The sequence below is a fragment of the Triticum dicoccoides genome, chromosome 3B (assembly GCF_002162155.2).
Source record: "Triticum dicoccoides isolate Atlit2015 ecotype Zavitan chromosome 3B, WEW_v2.0, whole genome shotgun sequence".
Classification (NCBI taxonomy): Eukaryota; Viridiplantae; Streptophyta; class Magnoliopsida; order Poales; family Poaceae; genus Triticum; species Triticum dicoccoides.
Window position 1 is genome coordinate 174,799,474 of NC_041385.1, and position 20,278 is coordinate 174,819,751.

General features: G+C 45.2%; 1 protein-coding gene across 1 annotated transcript; it reads right to left on the bottom strand.

The window, feature by feature from the left end:
• Positions 1-533: 533 nt before the first annotated feature.
• Positions 534-2,501, bottom strand: LOC119275405 (GDSL esterase/lipase At1g31550-like). The gene is made up of 5 exons (XM_037556228.1): positions 2,082-2,501; positions 1,770-1,985; positions 1,533-1,678; positions 1,155-1,431; positions 534-1,020 (listed from the first exon to the last, which is right to left on the bottom strand). The coding sequence occupies exons 1-5, from the start codon at positions 2,326-2,328 to the stop codon at positions 815-817; spliced, it is 1,092 nt and encodes a 363-aa protein (XP_037412125.1). The 5' UTR covers positions 2,329-2,501; the 3' UTR covers positions 534-814.
• Between the last annotated feature and the right edge of the window lie 17,777 nt (positions 2,502-20,278).

A 20,278-nucleotide genomic window follows, 5' to 3' on the forward strand; every position in this document is an offset into this window, starting at 1 on the left:
CCCTCCCTAAAAGTCAAGTTCTTCGCATAGTTGACCATCCAAAATAGGCTCTGGACAGCGATAGATTGACCTAGCGTGGCTGGCCAAATTGTGATTCTTTCCTGCTTTCCAAGCGGGTGCAGAAGTCTGAAGAGCACCTCTTCTTCAAGTGTCGCTACACATTACGTCTTTGGAGCCGGGCGAACAAATGGCTTCATCTTGAGAACACCAACACCTCCTCTTGGTACCTTGAGAAATCATCAAAGATTGGTGGATCAAGCGATCCGACTCCTCCACTACCAATAGAAAGGTCGTGGCATTACTCATCATGCTCATGTGTTGGTCTATTTGGAATGAATGAAACACCTGCGTATTCCGCCAAAAGTGCACCCCACCATCGATCCTGCTCAACTCCATCAAAGACGAGGCCCATCTCTAGATTGCCGCAGGTGCGAAGAAAATGCGATCAATCATTTCGGGAGAGTAATCCTTTTGTATTTAGGCCTCTAGGGGCTTGTATTTCACACTCTATTTTCCTCTTAATTAATAATATATGAGGCAAATCTTTTGCTTATGTTTCAACAAAAATAATCCAGAGTAGGCTATTCTTCCAACACCTTGCAAATATACAAGTTTTTTTTCCGCACGAATCATGACACTATTCCAACCGTGATCAGATCGACTAATAAGATTTAAGAAATTCTCAGTCGCCTCCGTACATAGAAAACCTTGTGACGAATTGGCAAGCCTTAAAAACAACAGAAATTCCATTCATGACGCGTGTATATCGGTGATTAAAAAAAGTTGTAAGTATGCAATTCCGCATATCCAGTTACTACCAGGGTTTGCAACTGTTTATGCTGTTTAGCCAGCCTTTGGCAATATAGCGGTGGGCTGCCTCCGTGAAATGGCCGTCCCAGTACAGATATTGAGACGGGTCCTCGCACACGGTAGCGCCTGGCATGCCACAGCCAGCGCTGATGTTGAAGTTGTACTTGCCACCTCCACCGCAGCAACAGCTCAGAACGTCCGTGGTAAGCCCTACAGATTGTCAGAACAAGCGATGCCATCTTGATCAGTGATCACCACCACAGCTAGAACGAGCAAAATGGCAAGAGATTGGCCAAATCTGTCAGTAGAATGACAAAGAGGCAACCCGTGCTACGGTTACTGACCAAATTTGTGGGGAGACTCCACCATCTCGATGACCGGGGTGAAGAAATCGGCGTAGATGACCAGGGCATTCGGGTGGTTCCCCCGGACCTTGTCGAGGGCCTTCTGCAGCTCCGAGTTGTGGTGCCTGGCGATCTCGTTGAGGCCTTTCAGGCATCCGGTGCTAGGCTCGTAGCCTGCCGACTCGTTGCTGGGGAAGAACACCAGATTCGGCGGCATGCATCCCAGCGGCGGGATCCCGGGCACCACCACGGTCTTCGCCCCCTGCCCGAGTAGCACCTGCTCGGCATTTACAGAGTCGCGTACCAGGATCAGCACCGGCCAACTTCAGACAGAGTTGTTCAGACTGATAGATTCGGCATGGTTGCTGCAACGGTTACCTCAGTGGCCGCGGCGATGGTTTTGACGACGTCTGGGACCATGGATCTTAGTTCGGGCAGGGTCATTCCGAAGACCGCAAAGCTGTAGTCGTTGAGGCCAATTTCACCCATGAAGAAGAGCGTCTTGTGGAATAAGCCCGGGCAATCTGCAACACACGCACAGCGTACGTAAGTTCACTGTCCCAAGGATATCATATCAAATTGAGTTTGGAATTGGATGTGTTAATAATTGATTACTTTGGGCAGGGCTGCACAGCGACGGCTTGAGCGAGTCGAACCACCCCAGCTGCACGCTGGAGCTGGTGTTGAGAACAAACGAGCCTACGAGCGGGATGTCTCTGAAGAAACTGGCGTTGAGAGCGGTGGCGCCCGCCACGGCGAAGTTGACGCCCTCGCTGAAGCTGCCGTTGTGCGAGAGGTACGGCGGGACGAACGGCAGATCGAGCTTCTCAGCTGCACGTACGCCGGCCAAGCAAGCACAGATACATCAGCACGAGAAGAAGAAGGTAAAAGTGTGTGCAAGTAAGAGCGGCCGAAGGGCGTGCGTACCGATGAAGTCGATGATGAGGCGGCCGTTGGAGTAGCGGCCCGTGGGGCGGCCGAAGAACGTCATGCCGTAGGGAGGCTGCACCGTAGGGTCGAAGCGCGATTTCTCCGCCAAGACGATGATGGCATTTCCGGTGTCGGTGAAGGAGTCGCCGAAGGTGATGATGGATTCGTAGCGCCGGGGGGACGAGACGGCGGGCTCGACGGACGCGAGGGCGAGGACCACCGTGAGGATGCAGAGCAGCTTCATCGTCGTTCCTCGCCCTGGGAAGATCGGGCCAGCGGACGGGGGCGGAGATGGAATTAATGGAGTACGACTACGAGCGTAGACTCTGCGTGATTTATACACTATTGTTCTACATGGAGTACATGGTCGCCGGCAGCTAATGGCAAGTTGGCCACGCCAAAATTTGCGCGTCAACGGGGTTTTAGGTATAATTAGTAGTACTAGAGAAAAATGACTCTTCGTGCCCGAGGGAGAAACTTGTCATAAATACAAGTGCGGAACACATGGTTGCAGGACGCAACGTTGCAGAAATAGCCACTTGACTGGACCACAAGAAAATTGAATCGATTCTACACGAACGAGTGAAGTAAGATACTGGAATGGATGTTAACATTTCTATGAAAGTCAGGACAAGAACATGCAATAGATAGGCATTTGTGCTTTGCTATATTGAAAGGTTTTGTGGAGATGTTTCAGAATTATAACCCTATATGCTTGGCATCAATTTTCTTTCGAGAAAACGAGTTGGAAATAATACCATAGATTCATACTAGTTGTCAACGTGTTGGCACGTCAGTGAACATTTTAAAGTGGAAATGACTAGTTGAACGGTCTTGAATATGACAAGTAGGCTAAGAAAAAGGAACACCTTACCTGTATCTTACCTCTGGATGTAATGCTACAAAGAACAATCCTTCTTCTATTACCTAAGTGCATCATCAACGGCAACCTGCAAAAAAAAAAGCCCACATCCGTCTGCGGACAGAGGAACCAGTCCGCGGACATGGATGCGGGAGGTCGACATTGAACGCTAGCCACATACATTTCAAACTATTTTTCAACAAACCGGATGAAATTCATGCAAACACGGCCGAATTTCGTACAGACATAACGGATTTCATACAAACACGGCGGATTTAACTACATTTCGAACATTTAGAACAAAAAAAGACCCGCCCCTAAACCTACCCTATGGCGGCGGCGCCCGGCGTCCAAGCCCGTGTCGTCCTCCTCCCGCCGTCTCCATGAGCGCCGGCGATAAGACCGATGAAGTGAAGGTGCGCTCTCCAATGAGGAAGAGTAGAACATGGGAGACGAACCGGCCCACATGGGACACAAGGCACCGCCGCCTCCCGTGGCCTAGTCATCCTCGGAAGTGTCCATGACCTGTCCGTCGCCGGTGGACATGAGGTCCACGATAGAAATGGTGACGCCGGCGCTGTCTTGGTCCCACTGGGCCGGCTGATGGTTCGTCGACGAAGCGTAGGAGGCGCAGCTGGTGTTGCTCTCCTCCGCGATCACCTGAAGTTGCGCCTCCGTGACAGCCGCTTCCTGGCGAGTGGAGGCTTGAGCACGGACGGCATCGTAGATGGCACGCTGCCCCGCCACGAAGTTGGGGTTCGCCGCGGCCATGGCCGTCACGGCCTCCTCACTCGCGCGCTCGCTGTAGATCTGGCTCTCCGCCAGCCGGTGCTGCTCTATGAGGAACATGTTGTACCGTTGTTCCTCTTGTGCCTATTAGAATGCCGAGAAAGGCACCAGCGCAGGCTGCACCTCAGCCAGGAGGCATTGAACTGCGCATGTGCCTGCTCCATGGTGAAGCCGGCATGAAGAGGAGGCGTGGGAGCCTGGGCGGAGTCGTCGGAGCCCGTCTCCATCGTCGTGTCATCGGCGTCGTCGGAGACCTTGGGCGAGCTGGCCGGCAAGCCGGTTTCGATCTGCTTGGCACGACGGCTATGCCAGGCGGCGGCAAGGACGACCACCGCAGGCTTCATATTTGGCGACAAACTATCCCACAGTGCTTTCCCGCTGGCGTTCATGGTCGATGCAATGCAAGGGAGGAGGATGTGGAGGGGCTGGTGTTGTGGTGTGGATTTAGCCGGGTGTGACTGCCTTTATATAGCGGAGACTGGTGAGGCTAGGCATCCGGATGCATCAATGTGCAGTGCTAGAGTGGGTTTCTCGATCGGCGAGCCTACTTAATGGCGGCAGACGGACGAACAACGACATTGAATGGGTGCGGTAGATATCCATCCCGTCCCATCTAGTCATGCGTCTCCAGCACTAACTCGCGTGGATACCAGAGACGCGTTGCGGGTGGCGCCATCCGCCGGCGCGGCGCTTCAATGGTGGAGGTAGTGAGAGGTCGCGTCCGTCCTGAGCCGCCTTCAATGCGGAGCGGCGCACTCGGCAGCGGCATGAATGCGGGCAGCTGGCGTCGGGAGGGAGCGCACACGGGAGGGGGAGGGTTTTTTGGTGGGCCAGGGCGGTCAGAAAAGAGGATTGAGATCGGTCCGGACTCCCGCAAACCTCCCCCACACTTGTCTCCATTTTGCGGGAGAAATCACGTTCGGACTGCTCTGCGGACCTTTGCAGGCCGATGTTGGATGGCTTCTGCGGTCCGGACGGTTGCGGGAGGTTTACAGGTCCGCCTTGAAGGCCCTAATCAGTACTTGATGTATGTCAACTTGCTACAAATTGGAGGACACCGTTTCGGCAACCGAGCTCAAATGCTCCTTGATAGGTCTCCAACGTATCTATAATTTTTGGTTATTCCATGCTATTATAGTATCAATCTTAGCTGGTTTACATACATTTACAAGCAAATTTATATCATTTTTTGGGACTAACCAACTAACTTAGTGCCAAGTGCCAGTTGCTGTTTTTTCTTTGTTTTTTTACCTTGCACAATATCAATACCAAACGAAGTCCAAATGCCATGAAACTTTTTGGAGAATTTTTTCTAGCGATAAGTGACCCTGGAAGCTTCGGGAGGGGAAGAAGATGATGTTGGGGAACGTAGTAATTTCAAAAAATTTCCTACGCACACGCAAGATCATGGTGATGGCATAGCAACGAGAGGGGAGAGTGTTGTCCACGTACCCTCGTAGACCGTAAGCGGAAGCGTTATGACAACGCGGTTGATGTAGTCGTACGTCTTTACGATCCGACCGATCCAAGCACCGAACGTACGTGGCCTCCGAGTTCAGCACACGTTCAGCTCGATGACGATCTCCGGCCTCCGATCCAGCCGAGCTCCGGAGATGAGTTCCGTCAGCACGACGGCGTGGTGACGATGATGATGTTCTACCGGCGCAGGACTTCGCCTAAACTCCGCGACGATATGACCGAGGTGGAATATGATGAAGGGGGGCACCGCACACGGCTAAGGAACGATCCGTAGATCAACTTGTGTGTCTATGGGGTGCTCCCTGCCCCCGTATATAAAGGAGGGAGGGGGGAGGCCGGCCAGCCCCTTTGGGCGTGCCAAGGGAGGAGGAATCCTCCTCCTAGTAGGAGTAGGATTCCTCCTTTCCTACTCCTACTAGGAGGGGGAAGGAAGGGGGAGAGGGGGGAAGGAAAGGGGGGCGCCGCCCCCCTACTAGTCCAATTCGGACCAGAGGGAGAGGGGGCGCGCGGCCCACCCTGGCCGCCCCTCTCTCTTCCCACCTAGGCCCATGTGGCCCATTAACTCTCCCGGGGGGTTCCAGTAACCCCCCCGGCACTCCGGTTTTCTCCGAAAACTCCCGGAACCTTTCCGGTTTCCGAATATAGTCGTCCAATATATCAATCTTTATGTCTCGACCATTCCGAGACTCCTCGTCATGTCCGCGATCACATCCGGGACTCCGAACAAACTTCGGTACATCAAAACTTATAAACTCATAATAAAACTGTCATCGAAACGTTAAGCGTGCGGACCCTACGGGTTCGAGAACTATGTAGACATGACCTAAAACCATTCTCGGTCAATAACCAATAGCGGGACCTGGATGCCCATATTGGTTCCTACATATTCTACGAAGATCTTTATCGGTCAAACCGCATAACAACATACTTTGTTCCCTTTGTCATCGGTATGTTACTTGCCCGAGATTTGATCGTCGGTATCCAATACCTAGTTCAATCTCGTTACCGGCAAGTCTCTTTACTCGTTCCGTAATATGTCATCTCATAACTAACTCATTAGTTACATGCTTGCAAGGCCTAGGTGATGAGTATTACCGAGAGGGCCCAGAGATACCTCTCCGACAATCGGAGTGACAAATCCTAATCTCGAATTATGCCAACCCAACATGTACCTTCGGAAACACCTGTAGAGCACCTTTATAATCACCCAGTTACGTTGTGACGTTTGGTAGCACACAAAGTGTCCTTCCGGTAAACGGGAGTTGCACAATCTCATAGTTGTAGGAACTTTGTATAAGTCATGAAGAAAGCAATAGCAGTATACTAAATGATCAAGTGCTAGGCTAACAGAATGGGTCATGTCAACCACATCATTCTCCTAATGATGTGATCCCATTAATCAAATGACAACACATGTCTATGGTCAGGAAACATAACCATCTTTGATTAATGAGCTAGTCAAGTAGAGGCATACTAGTGACTATGTGTTTGTCTATGTATTCACACATGTATCGTGTTTCTGGTTAATACAATTCTAGCATGAATAATAAACATTTATCATGATATGAGGAAATAAATAATAACTTTATTATTGCCTCTAGGGCATATTTCCTTCAGTCTCCAACTTGCACTAGAGTCAATAATCTAGATTACATAGTAATGATTCTAACACCCATGGAGTCTTGGTGCTGATCATGTTTTGCTCGTGAGAGAGGCTTAGTCAACGGGTCTGCAACATTCAGATCCGTATGTATCTTGCAAATCTCTATGTCTCCCACTTGGACTTGGCCCCGAATGGAATTGAAGCGTCTCTTGATGTGCTTGGTCCTCTTGTGAAATCTGGATTCCTTTGCCAGGGCAATTGCACCAGTATTGTCACAGAAGATCTTCATTGGTCCCGATGCACTAGGTATGACACCTAGATCGGAAATGAACTCCTTCATCCAGACTCCTTCATTCGCTGCTTCAGAAGCAGCTATGTACTCCGCTTCACATGTAGATCCCGCCACGACGCTTTGTTTAGAACTGCACCAACTTACAGCTCCACCGTTTAATAAAAACACGTATCCGGTTTGCGATTTAGAATCGTCCGGATCAGTGTCAAAGCTTGCATCGATGTAACCATTTACGACTAGCTCTTTGTCACCTCCATATACGAGAAACATATCATTAGTCCTTTTCAGGTATTTCAGGATGTTCTTGACCGCTGTCCAGTGATCCACTCCTGGATTACTTTGGTACCTTCCTGCCAAGCTTATTGCTAAGCATACGTCAGGTCTGGTACACAGCATTGCATACATGATAGACCCTATGGCTGAGGCATAGGGAACATTTTTCATTTTCTCTCTATCTTCTGCTGTGGTCGGGCATTGAGTTTGACTCAACTTCACACCTTGTAGCACAGGCAAGAATCCTTTCTTTGCCTGATCCATTTTGAACTTTTTCAAAATTTTGTCAAGGTATGTAATTTGTGAAAGTCCTATTAAGCGTCTTGATCTATCTCTATAGATCTTGATGCCCAATATGTAAGCAGCTTCCCCGAGGTCTTTCATTGAAAAACTTTTATTCAAGTATCCCTTTATGCTATCCAGAAGTTCTATATCATTTCCAATTAATAATATGTCATCAACATACAAAACTAGAAATGCTACAGAGCTCCCACTCACTTTCTTGTAAATATAGGCTTCTCCAAAAGTCTGTATAAAACCATATGCTTTGATCACACTATCAAAGCGTTTATTCCAACTCCGAGATGCTTGCACCAGTCCATAAATGGAACGCTGGAGCTTGCACACTTTGTCAGCACCTTTTGGATCAACAAAACCTTCCGGCTGCATCATATACAACTCTTCTTCTAGAAATCCATTCAAGAATGCAGTCTTGACATCCATTTAACAAATTTCATAATCATGAAATGCAACAATAGCCAACATGATTCGGACAGACTTAAGCATCGCTACGGGTGAGAAAGTCTCATCGTAGTCAACCCCTTGAACTTGTCGAAAACCTTTCGCAACAAGTCAAGCTTTGTAGACAGTAACATTACCATCAGCGTCAGTCTTCTTCTTAAAGATCCATTTATTCTCAATGGCTTGCCGATCATCGGGCAAGTCAACCAAAGTCCATACTTTGTTTTCATACATGGATCCCATCTCAGATTTCATGGCTTCTAGCCATTTTGCGGAATCTGGGCTCATCATCGCTTCCTCATAGTTCGTAGGTTCATCATGGTCAAGTAACATGACTTCCAGAATAGGATTACCGTACCACTCTGGTGCGGATCTTACTCTGGTAGACCTACGAGGTTCAGCAGAAACTTGATCTGAAGTTTCATGATCAACATCATTAGCTTCCTCACTAATTGGTGTAGTCGTCACAGGAACAGGTTCCTGTGATGAACTACCTTCTAATAAGGGAGTAGATACAGTTATCTCATCAAGTTCTACTTTCCTCCCACTCACTTCTTTCGAGAGAAACTCCTTCTCTAGAAAGGATCCATTCTTAGCAACGAATGTCTCACCTTCGGATCTGTGATAGAAGGTGTACCCAACAGTCTCTTTTGGGTATCCTATGAAGACACATTTCTCCGATTTGGGTGCGAGCTTATCTGGTTGAAGTTTCTCCACATAAGCATCGCAGCCCCAAACTTTAAGAAACGACAACTTTGGTTTCTTGCCAAACCACAGTTCATAAGGCGTCGTCTCAACGGATTTAGATGGTGCCCTATTTAATGTGAATGCGGCCGTCTCTAAAGCATAACCCCAAAACGATAGCGGTAAATCGGTAAGAGACATCATAGATCGCACCATATCAAGTAAAGTACGATTACGACGTTCGGACACACCATTTCGTTGTGGTGTTCCGGGTGGTGTGAGTTGCGAAACTATTCCGCATTGTTTCAAATGTAAACCAAACTCGTAACTCAAATATTCTCCTCCACGATCAGATCGTAGAAACTTTATTTTCTTGTTACGATGATTTTCCACTTCACTCTGAAATTCTTTGAACTTTTCAAATGTTTCAGACTTGTGCTTCATTAAGTAGATATACCCATATCTTCTCAAATCATCTGTGAAGGTGAGGAAATAACGACATCCGCCACAAGCCTCAACATTCATCGGACCACATACATCTGTATGTATGATTTCCAACAAATCTGTTGCTCTCTCCATAGTTCCGGAGAACAGTGTTTTAGTCATCTTGCCCATGAGGCACGGTTTGCAAGTACCAAGTGATTCATAATCAAGTGATTCCAGAAGTCCATCAGTATGGAGTTTCTTCATGCGTTTTACACCGATATGACCTAAACGGCAGTGCCACAAATAAGTTGCACTATCATTATCAACTCTGCATCTTTTGGTTTCAACATTATGAATATGTGTATCACTACTATCGAGATTCAATAAAAATAGACCACTCTTCAAGGGTGCATGACCATAAAAGATATTACTCATATAAATAGAACAACCATTATTCTCTGATTTAAATGAATAACCGTCTCGCATCAAACAAGATCCAGATATAATGTTCATGCTCAACGCTGGCACCAAATAACAATTATTCAGATCTAAAACTAATCCCGAAGGTAGATGTAGAGGTAGCGTGCCGACCGCGATCACATCGACTTTGGAACCGTTTGCCACGCGCATTGTCACCTCGTCCTTGGCCAGTGCTCGCTTATTCCGTAGTCCCTGTTTCGAGTTGCAAATATTAGCAACAGAACCAGTATCAAATACCCAGGTGCTACTACGAGCTCTAGTTAGGTACACATCAATAACATGTATATCACATATACCTTTGCTCACTTTGCCATCCTTCTTATCCGCCAAATACTTGGGGCAGTTCCGCTTCCAGTGTCCAGTCTGCTTGCAGTAGAAGCACTCAGTTTCAGGCTTAGGTCCAGACTTGGGTTTCTTCTCTTGAACAGCAACTTGCTTGCCGTTCTTCTTGAAGTTCCCCTTCTTCTTCCCTTTGCCCTTCTTCTTGAAACTAGTGGTCTTGTTGACCATCAGCACTTGATGCTCCTTGATTTCTACCTCCGCGGCTTTCAGCATCGCGAAGAGCTCGGGAATAGTCTTGTTCATCCCTTGCATATTATAGTTCATCACGAAGCTCTTGTAGCTTGGTGGCAGAGATTGGAGAATTCTGTCAATGACACTATCATCAGGAAGATTAACTCCCAGTTGAATCAAGTGATTATTATACCCAGACATTCTGAGTATGTGTTCACTGACAGAACTATTCTCCTCCATCTTGCAGCTGTAGAACTTATTGGAGACTTCATATCTCTCAATCCGGGCATTTGCTTGAAATATTAACTTCAACTCCTGGAACATCTCATATGCTCCATGACGTTCAAAATGTTGTTGAAGACCCGGTTCCAAGCCGTAAAGCATGGCACACTGAACTATAGAGTAGTCATCAGCTTTGCTCTGCCAGACGTTCTTAACGTCGTCAGTTGCATCAGCAGCAGGCCTGGCACCCAGCGGTGCTTCCAGGACGTAACTCTTCTGTGCAGCAATGAGGATAATCCTCAGGTTACGGACCCAGTCCGTGTAATTGCTACCATCATCTTTCAACTTTGCTTTCTCAAGGAACGCATTAAAATTCAACGGAACAACAGCACGAGCCATCTATCTACAAACAAACATAGACAAGCAAGATACTATCAGGTACTAAGTTCATGATAAATTTAAGTTCAATTAATCATATTACTTAAGAACTCCCACTTAGACAGACATCTCTCTAGTCATCTAAGTGATCATGTGATCCAAATCAACTAAACCATAACCGATCATCACGTGAGATGGTGTAGTTTTCAATGGTGAACATTACTATGTTGATCATATCTACTATATGATTCACGCTCGACCTTTCGGTCTCTGTGTTCCGAGGCCATATCTGCATATGCTAGGCTCGTCAAGTTTAACCTGAGTATTCTGCATGTGCAAAAACTGGCTTGCACCCGTTGTAGATGGACGTTGAGCTTATCACACCCGATCATCACGTGGTGTCTCGGCACGACGAACTTTGGCAACGGTGCATACTCAGGGAGAACACTTCTTGATAATTTTAGTGAGAGATCATCTTAAAATGCTACCGTCAATCAAAGCAAGATAAGATGCATAAAGGATAAACATCACATGCAATCAATATAAGTGATATGATATGGCCATCATCATCTTGTGCTTGTGATCTCCATCTTCGAAGCACCGTCATGATCACCATCGTCACCGGCGCGACACCTTGATCTCCATCGTAGCATCATTGTCGATACGCCATCTATTGCTTCTACGACTATCGCTACCGCTTAGAGATAAAGTAAAGCAATTACAGGGCGTTTGCATTTCATACAATAAAGCGACAACCATATGGCTCCTGCCAGTTGCCGATAACTTCGGTTACAAAACATGATCATCTCATACAATAAAATATAGCATCACGTCTTGACCATATCACATCACAACATGCCCTGCAAAAACAAGTTAGACATCCTCTACTTTGTTGTTGCAAATTTTACATGGCTGCTACGGGCTTTGCAAGAACCGTTCTCACCTACGCATCAAAACCACAACGATAGTTTGTCAAATAGACTCCGTTTTAACCTTCGCAAGAACCGGGCGTAGCCACACTCGGTTCAACTAAAGTGAGAGAGACAGACACCCGCCAGCCACCTTTAAGCACGAGTGCTCGTAACGGTGAAACCAGTCTCGCATAAGCGTACGCGTAATGTCAGTCCGGGCCGCTTCATCTCACAATACCGCTGAACCAAAGTATGACATGCTGGTAGGCAGTATGACTTATATCGTCCACAACTCACTTGTGTTCTACTCGTGCATATAACATCAACGCATAAAACCTAGGCTCTGATACCACTGTTGGGGAACGTAGTAATTTCAAAAAAATTCCTACGCACACGCAAGATCATGGTGATGGCATAGCAACGAGAGGGGAGAGTGTTGTCCACGTACCCTCATAGACCGTAAGCGGAAGCGTTATGAAAACGCGGTTGATGTAGTCGTACGTCTTTACGATCCGACCGATCCAAGCACCGAACGTACGGGGCCTCCGAGTTCAGTACACGTTCAGCTCGATGATGATCTCCGACCTCCGATCCAGCCGAGCTCCGGAGATGAGTTCCGTCAGCACGACGGCATGGTGACGATGATGATGTTCTACCGGCGCAGGGCTTCGCCTAAACTCGGCGACGATATGACCGAGGTGGAATATGATGGAGGGGGGCACCGCACACGGCTAAGGAACGATCCGTAGATCAACTTGTGTGTCTATGGGGTGCTCCCTGCCCCCGTATATAAAGGAGGGAGGGGGAGGCCGGCCGGCCCCTTTGGGCGCGCCAAGGGAGGAGGAATCCTCCTCCTAGTAGGAGTAGGATTCCTCCTTTCCTACTCCTACTAGGAGGGGGAAGGAAGGGGGAGAGGGAGGAAAGAAAGGGGGGCTCCGCCCCCCTCCTAGTCCAATTCGGACCAGAGGGAGAGGGGGCGCGCGTCCCACCCTGGCCGCCCCTCTCTCTTCCCACTTAGGCCCATGTGGCCCATTAACTCTCCCGGGGGGTTCCGGTAACCCCCCCGTCACTCCGGTTTTCTCCGAAAACTCCCGGAACCTTTCCGGTGTCCGAATATAGTCGCCCAATATATCAATCTTTATGTCTCGACCATTCCGAGACTCCTCGTCATGTCCGTGATCACATCCGGGACTCCGAACAAACTTCGGTACATCAAAACTTATAAACTCATAATAAAACTGTCATCGAAACGTTAAGCGTGCGGACCCTACGGGTTCGAGAACTATGTAGACATGACCTAAAACCATTCTCGGTCAATAACCAATAGCGGGACCTGGATGCCCATATTGGTTCCTACATATTCTACGAAGATCTTTATCGGTCAAACCGCATAACAACATACTTTGTTCCCTTTGTCATCGGTATGTTACTTGCCCGAGATTTGATCGTCCGTATCCAATACCTAGTTCAATCTCGTTACCGGCAAGTCTCTTTACTCGTTCCGTAATATGTCATCTCATAACTAACTCATTAGTTACATGCTTGCAAGGCTTAGGTGATGAGTATTACCGAGAGGGCCCAGAGATACCTCTCCGACAATCGGAGTGACAAATCCTAATCTCGAATTATGCCAACCCAACATGTACCTTTGGAAACACCTGTAGAGCACCTTTATAATCACCCAGTTACGTTGTGACGTTTGGTAGCACACAAAGTGTCCTTCCGGTAAACGGGAGTTGCACAATCTCATAGTTGTAGGAACTTTGTATAAGTCATGAAGAAAGCAATAGCAGTATACTAAACGATCAAGTGCTAGGCTAACAGAATGGGTCATGTCAATCACATCATTCTCCTAATGATGTGATCCCATTAATCAAATGACAACACATGTCTATGGTCAGGAAACATAACCATCTTTGATTAATGAGCTAGTCAAGTAGAGGCATACTAGTGACTATGTGTTTGTCTATGTATTCACACATGTATCATGTTTCCGGTTAATACAATTCTAGCATGAATAATAAACATTTATCATGATATGAGGAAATAAGTAATAACTTTATTATTGCCTCTAGGGCATATTTCCTTCAGATGAAGCAGTGTCCCACTAGGCACCAGGGCGTGCCAGGGGCCTAAGGCGCACCCGGGTACATAGTGGGGCCCACAAGCCTCCGTTCGACCTAACTTCGCTTCTGTAAATTCCCTAAAATCAGAAAACCTACGAGGGAGTCCATGAAATACTTTTTCCGCTGCAGCAAGCCTTTGTTCTCAGAGATCCCATCTGGGGACCCTTTCTGTCACTCTGCCGGAGGGGGAATCAATCACGGAGGGGTACTTCATCATCCTTGCTGCCCCTCCGATGATGCTTGAGTAGTTTACCACATACCTAAGGGTCCATAGTTAGTAGCTAGATGGCTTCTTCTCTCATTTTGATCCTCAATACAATGTTCTCCTTGGTGTTCTCGGAGATCTATTTGATATAATGACTTTTTGCGCTGTGTTTGTTGGGATCCGATGAATTGCGAGTTTATGATCAGATCTATCCATGAATATTATTTGAGTTTTCTCTGAACTCTTGTATGCATGATTAATATAACTTTGTGTTTATTCTACGATTTATTAGTTTGGTTTGACCAACTAGATTGATTTATCTTGCCATGGGAAGAGGTGCTTTGTAACGGGTTCGATCTTACGATGCTCAATCCAAGTGACTGAAAGGGACATGACACGTATGTATCATTGCTATTAAGGGTAAAAAGATGGAGTTTATTCATACGTGAGTTTATCTTGTCTACATCATGTCATCTTGATTAAGGCATTACTCTGTTTTTCCATGAACTTAATACACCAGATGCATGCTGGATAGCGGTCGATGTGTGGAGTAATAGTAGTAGATGCAGAATCGTTTCGGTCTATTAATCTTGGACGTGATGCCTATGTATGATCATTGCCTTGGATATCATCATAATTATTTGCTTTTCTATCAATTGCCCAACAGTAATTTGTTTACCCATCGTATGCTATTTTCTCGAGAGAAGCCTCTAGTGAATACTATGGCTCCCGGGTCTATCTTTTATCATATATTAAATCTAAAAACACTTTGATACATTTTTATTTTATTTTGTATTTTTCGATCTATCTATCAAAAACTATACAATTTAATCTTGCTCGTAACCGTTGATGGATTGACAACCCCCATGTTGGGTTGCAAGTATTTGTTATTTGTGTGCAGGTGTTGTTTACATAGTATAACTTGGTTCTCCTACTGGATTGATAACCTTGATTTCATAACTAAGGGAAATACTTATATCTATTGTACTACATCATCCTCTCCTCTTCGAGGAAATCCCAACGCCGCTCACCAGTAGCAGGAAATTTTTTTGGCGCCATTGCCGGGGAGACATCATCAACATCTATCAAGTACCTACTCATAAACTTTCATCTTCTTGCATTTATTTTATTTGCATTTGCCTCTCATTTTTATCTCCCCCACTTCTAAAAAAATTACAAAAATATTTTTCGTTTGCCTTTTTGCTTGTTTGCTTGTTTACTTGCTTTTTGCCTGCATGTCAACACATCGAAAACAAAAAAAATAAATAAGAAAAATAAGATGGATCCTCATGCACTTGCTAATCTTTTTAAAAGATCCTAATATGATGAATTAATTGCTAGTGAGTCGAGTGCACTAGATTATCTTTATGAAGTTTTGCTTGAAATTCGTGAATCTGAAAATTGTGATGAAGTGTTAAAAGAAGAAATTGATAAGGTGATTCATGATAGCTCCTCGAATGAAAATCATGATTGCAGTGATGTTATTATAAACTCTATTAATGTCAATTGTGTTAATGATATGCAATACCCAAAGCTCGGGGATGATAATTTTCTTATCTCTATTACTTATTGCAATGACCATGATTGGGGTGATAATGCTTTTTATGATCTTGAAAATTTATTTGAGCCTCATGATGAATATGTTATTGATAATAATGTTTGCAATAATATTGAAAGTGGATTTGGAAGAGTGTCAACTTTAGGAAAAATAATCCCACATATTTGGAGAGTGTTCAATCTTATGAATTTTTTGATAAAAGTAGGTTTGGAGAGGTCATGACTTTAGTTGATGATAATCCCACTATTTTGGAAGAGTGTCAACTTTGCATGCATGTGGATCATGTTGAGAATATTTTATGTGATAGCTATATTATTGAATTTTAATATGATCCTACATGTAATTATTATGAGAGAGGAAAATATGGTTGTAGAAATTTCCATGTTATTAAATTACCTCTCTTCATGTTGAGATTGCTATTGTTTCTTTCTCCTTCCTTGCATATGCTAGGTTCTTCTTGTCTTGATAATTTGCTCTCTTATAAAATGCTTATGTGTAGGAAGTATGTTAGACTTAAGTGTGTTTGTCACATGTTTCCTGATGCTCTATTTGTGTTTTAGTTGTAATCTTTCTTGTGAGCATCATTGAAATCTCAAGCCTATCTTAATGGCTACAAAGAAAGAGCTTGTTGGGAGACAACCTGAAAGAACATGGCGGTGCCCCATGTTTGGTTTTGGTAATTGATGACAATCTCTATGGACTAATGGTTGTCTTGAGTTATATTTGAAGGATTTGTCCATAGGCTTTTCTTGAAGTCCATGTGTTGGTTTCAAGGAGTTTATGAGTTGACCAAGGTGCTATGAAGGAATTATCCAAAGATTGGTCATGTGAGTGTTGAGCTTATTGCAAGCATGTCTTGAAGAAGAAGATTGTGTGATCGTTCATGTTTACCTTCAAGACATCATCCAAATGAAGAGAGTTGGAAAGATTCAAGGTTGATCAAGACTAAGTCAAGAGTGAATCAAGTTGATCAACTCACAAAGCGTAGAAAATGTACCGAGAGGGATCAAGTGATCCCATGGCATGGTAAGTGTTGTTCATTGTGCTTTGTGTACTAACCCATGGTCTATGTGAGAGTTCTATGTGGGGTTGGGTACGTGTTCATGGGCTTGGGTCAAGAGGAAGATATCACTCAACCCATGGAGAGGATGACATCAAGTGGTGATCGTCATCAAGATTGCCGTGTGCAAGTTTAAGTGGAGCATGACGAAGAGATCAAGTGCTTGAAGATTGCCGTCCATTGTGGTGTCAATGGAAGATGTGCTGAAGAGTGGCTCACCATAGTGGAGTATGGGGGAGCAATCATCTAGTTTTCATCGACCCAACACAATAAATAAAGGTGGTCCATCTTGTGGAGGACAAGATCGTCATCATCTATCTCAAGTGGATCATGCGCAAGGCAAAGGTTTTCCCTTGATAGGTTTTCTGTTTTTCCGGTCTCATGGTGGTAGTTTGGAGACCGGGTTATAGGATCAATAGCCGTACTATCAAGGGGGGCTCTCAAGTGAGTAGCTTGATCGTATCATTCGTCGAGAGCTCAAACCATTGCATCCTTGCATCATCTTTCTTGATTCTTATTTTTATTTTCTTTTGAGGTTTTAGAGCTTGTGGTTATGTTCGTGACAAGCTCTAGTTCATCGAAAACGGATTTCATATGCTTCTTCTTTTGCGTTCTCGGTTTTGGAGGTTTTACCGGTCTTATTCAAGGAAGGGTTCTTACCATTTTCTCATGGGCCTTTTCTAATTTCCTTATTTTTGTTAGTTCTATCAATATTGTGTTAGCCCTTGTTGCTAGCTTTCCAGCAAACTTGGTTTCGTTGAATTTGGTGTCCGTTTACAGAAGTTGTGGCAGTTTTGGTGTTCTGAAAAGGCTGCAGCGGTACTACCGCGGACAGGAGCGGATGTAATTTTTTACTACCACTCCAGAGCGGTACTACAACGGCTTCTACAGTAGTAGTACCGCTCCGGACCAAAAACTCGTCACAAGTCCAGTGGTGGTAGGCACGGATGTATATTTTAGTACCGCTCGCAAGCAGTAGTACCGCTACCCTTTGAGGTAGTACCGCTACCCCTAGTGGTAGTACCATGAAGTCGAGCAGTAGTACCGCTCTGTGCGGGCTGTGAGCATAACGGTTGGATTTTTCCCCACCTATAAAAGGGGGTCTTCTTCCCCAATGGACCTTATCTCTTTAGCTCGTGTTCTTCCCCCATTGTTGACCTTCTTCGAGCTTGCTAACTCTCAATCCCTCCAATCATTCTTGCTAGTTCTTGAGGGAAAAGAGAGAGGAGATCTAGATCCACGTTTCCACCAATCGCTTTCTCCTCTAAGTGAGGGGAACCCCTTGGATCTATATCTTGGAGTTCTTCGTGTTCTTCTTTCGTTCTTCCTCTCATTTTCCTCCCTAGCATTAGTTGCTTTGGTGGGATTTGGGAGAGAAGGACTTGGGCACTCCGTGTGCCCTTGCCATTGCATTTGGTGCATCGGTTTGAGTTCTCCACGGTGATATGTGGAAGTGAAGCTTGAGAAGCTTATTACTCTTGGGTGTTTTGGCACCCTAGAGCTTTTTCCTCTTGGGTGCCTTGGCGCCCTAGACGGTTGGTGTTGTTCGGAGCTCAATCATTGTGATGTAAAGCTCTGGGCAAGCGTTGGGGTCTCCAATGAGGTTGTGGAGATCGCCCCGAGCAATTTGACGGGTACCGGTGACCGCCCCCAAGGGTTGCAAAAGTGTACGGGTTCGGTGACTGCCCCCAAGGGTTACCATTTGTACGGGTTCGGTGACCTCCCTCAAGGGTCCCTTTGTGGAATCACGGCATCTTGCATTGTGCGGGGGCGTGAGGAGATTACGGTGGCCCTAGTGGCTTCTTGGGGAGTATTGTGCCTCCACACCGCTCCAAATGGAGATTAGCATCTGCAAGGGTGTGAACTTCGGGATACATTGTCGTCTCCGCGTGCCTCGGTTATCTCTTACCCGAGCCCTTTACTTATGCACTTTACTGTGTGATAGCCATATTGTTTCTTGTCATATATCTTGCTATCACTTAGTTGTTTATCTTGCTTAGCATAAGTTGTTGGTGCACATAGGTGAGCCTAGTTGTTGTAGGTTTTGTGCTTGACAAATTAACCGTTAGGTTTTTTCCGCATTTGTTCAAGCCTAAACCGTAATTATTTTAAAGCGCTTATTCACCCCCCCTCTAGGCGACATCCACGATCTTTCACAACCCAATAGTTATCTTAATTTTTCCGGTTTACTTCCTGTTTTGTTATGATCACACAATTATGCTAATGTTATGATTGTGTTTTTATGTTTTGATTAGTGTTTGTGCCAAGTAAAGCCTTTAGGATTATGTTGGATGATAGTTGACTTGATTCTGTGAGAGGACAGAAACTTTTGCGCCAGTTCTGAAATTTTGTAAATTCACATAAACGTGCTTTGCTCTGATTTTTTTCACATAATTGATATACAAATTCCCCACGCTGTCCTAATTTTTCAGAATTTTTAGAGTTAAAGAAGTATGATCAATATTCAGATCTCTACAAACTGTTCTGTTTTTGATAGATTCTGTTTTCATTACATTGTGTGCTTATTTTGATGAATCTATGGATTGTATCAGGGGGTGGGGGGTATAAGCCATGGTAAAGCTAGAATACAATAGGTATAATGCAATAACAAAATATGAATGGGTTTGCAACAGTACTTAAAGTAGTGATTGGTTTTGTTAAGTTTTGTGTATTGAAGTTTTCATGTTTTGGCTAAGATCACGATGGATGAATGGATAAGGAGTGGCAAGAGCCTAAGCTTGGGGATGCCCGCGGCACCCCAAGGTAATATTCAAGGACGCGCAAGCAATTAAGCTTGGGGATGCCCCAGAAGGCACTCCCCTTTCTTCTAACGACCATCTGTAATATTACTTGGAGCTATATTTTAACTCGTCACATATCATAAGTTTTGCTTGGAGCGTCTTGTATTATATGAGTCTTTGATTGTTTTACATTTTAGTTTATCACAATCATCCTTGCTGGACACATCTATTTGAGAGAGCCATAATGATATCATGATTTGTTAGAATTGATCTATGTGCTTTTTAACGCGCTTCACCTTTTCAACTCTCATACAATACATGAGCGTGAGCCATGGATATAGCACTATGGGTGGAATATAATATGATGTTGGAGGTTGTATGGAGAAAACAAAAAATAAGAAAGTCTCACATTGATGAGGCTAATCAACGATCTATGGAGATGCCCATCAATTGATATCAATGCAAGGAGTAGTGATTGCCATGCAACAGATGCACAAGAGCTATAAGTGTATGAAAGCTCAAAAGAAAACTAAGTGGGTGTGCATCCAACTTGCTTGCTCATGAAGACCTCGGGCATTTGAGGAAGCCCATCATTGGAATATACAAGCCAAGTTCTATAATGAAAAATTCCCACTAGTGATATATGAAAGAGACGAAACAGGAGACTCTCTATCATGAAGAACATGGTGCTAATTTGAAGCACAACTGTGGGAAAGGATAGTAACATTGTCCCTTCTCTCTTTTTCTCTCATTTTTTCTTTCTTTCTTTTTCCTTTTTCCTTTTTTTCATTTTGTTGGGAACTTTGGCCTCTTTTTTCTTGGGCTCATTTGGCCTCTTTTTTCCATTTTGT

Bases quoted from the DNA above. Each gene is read 5' to 3' on its own strand.
- LOC119275405 (XM_037556228.1), bottom strand. From the start codon at position 2,328: ATGAAGCTGCTCTGCATCCTCACGGTGGTCCTCGCCCTCGCGTCCGTC. The intron at 1,986-2,081 runs GTACGCACGCCC...GCGTACGTGCAG, and splicing joins CCTCATCATCGACTTCATCG to CTGAGAAGCTCGATCTGCCG. The intron at 1,679-1,769 runs GTAATCAATTAT...CGTGTGTTGCAG, and splicing joins GCTGTGCAGCCCTGCCCAAA to ATTGCCCGGGCTTATTCCAC.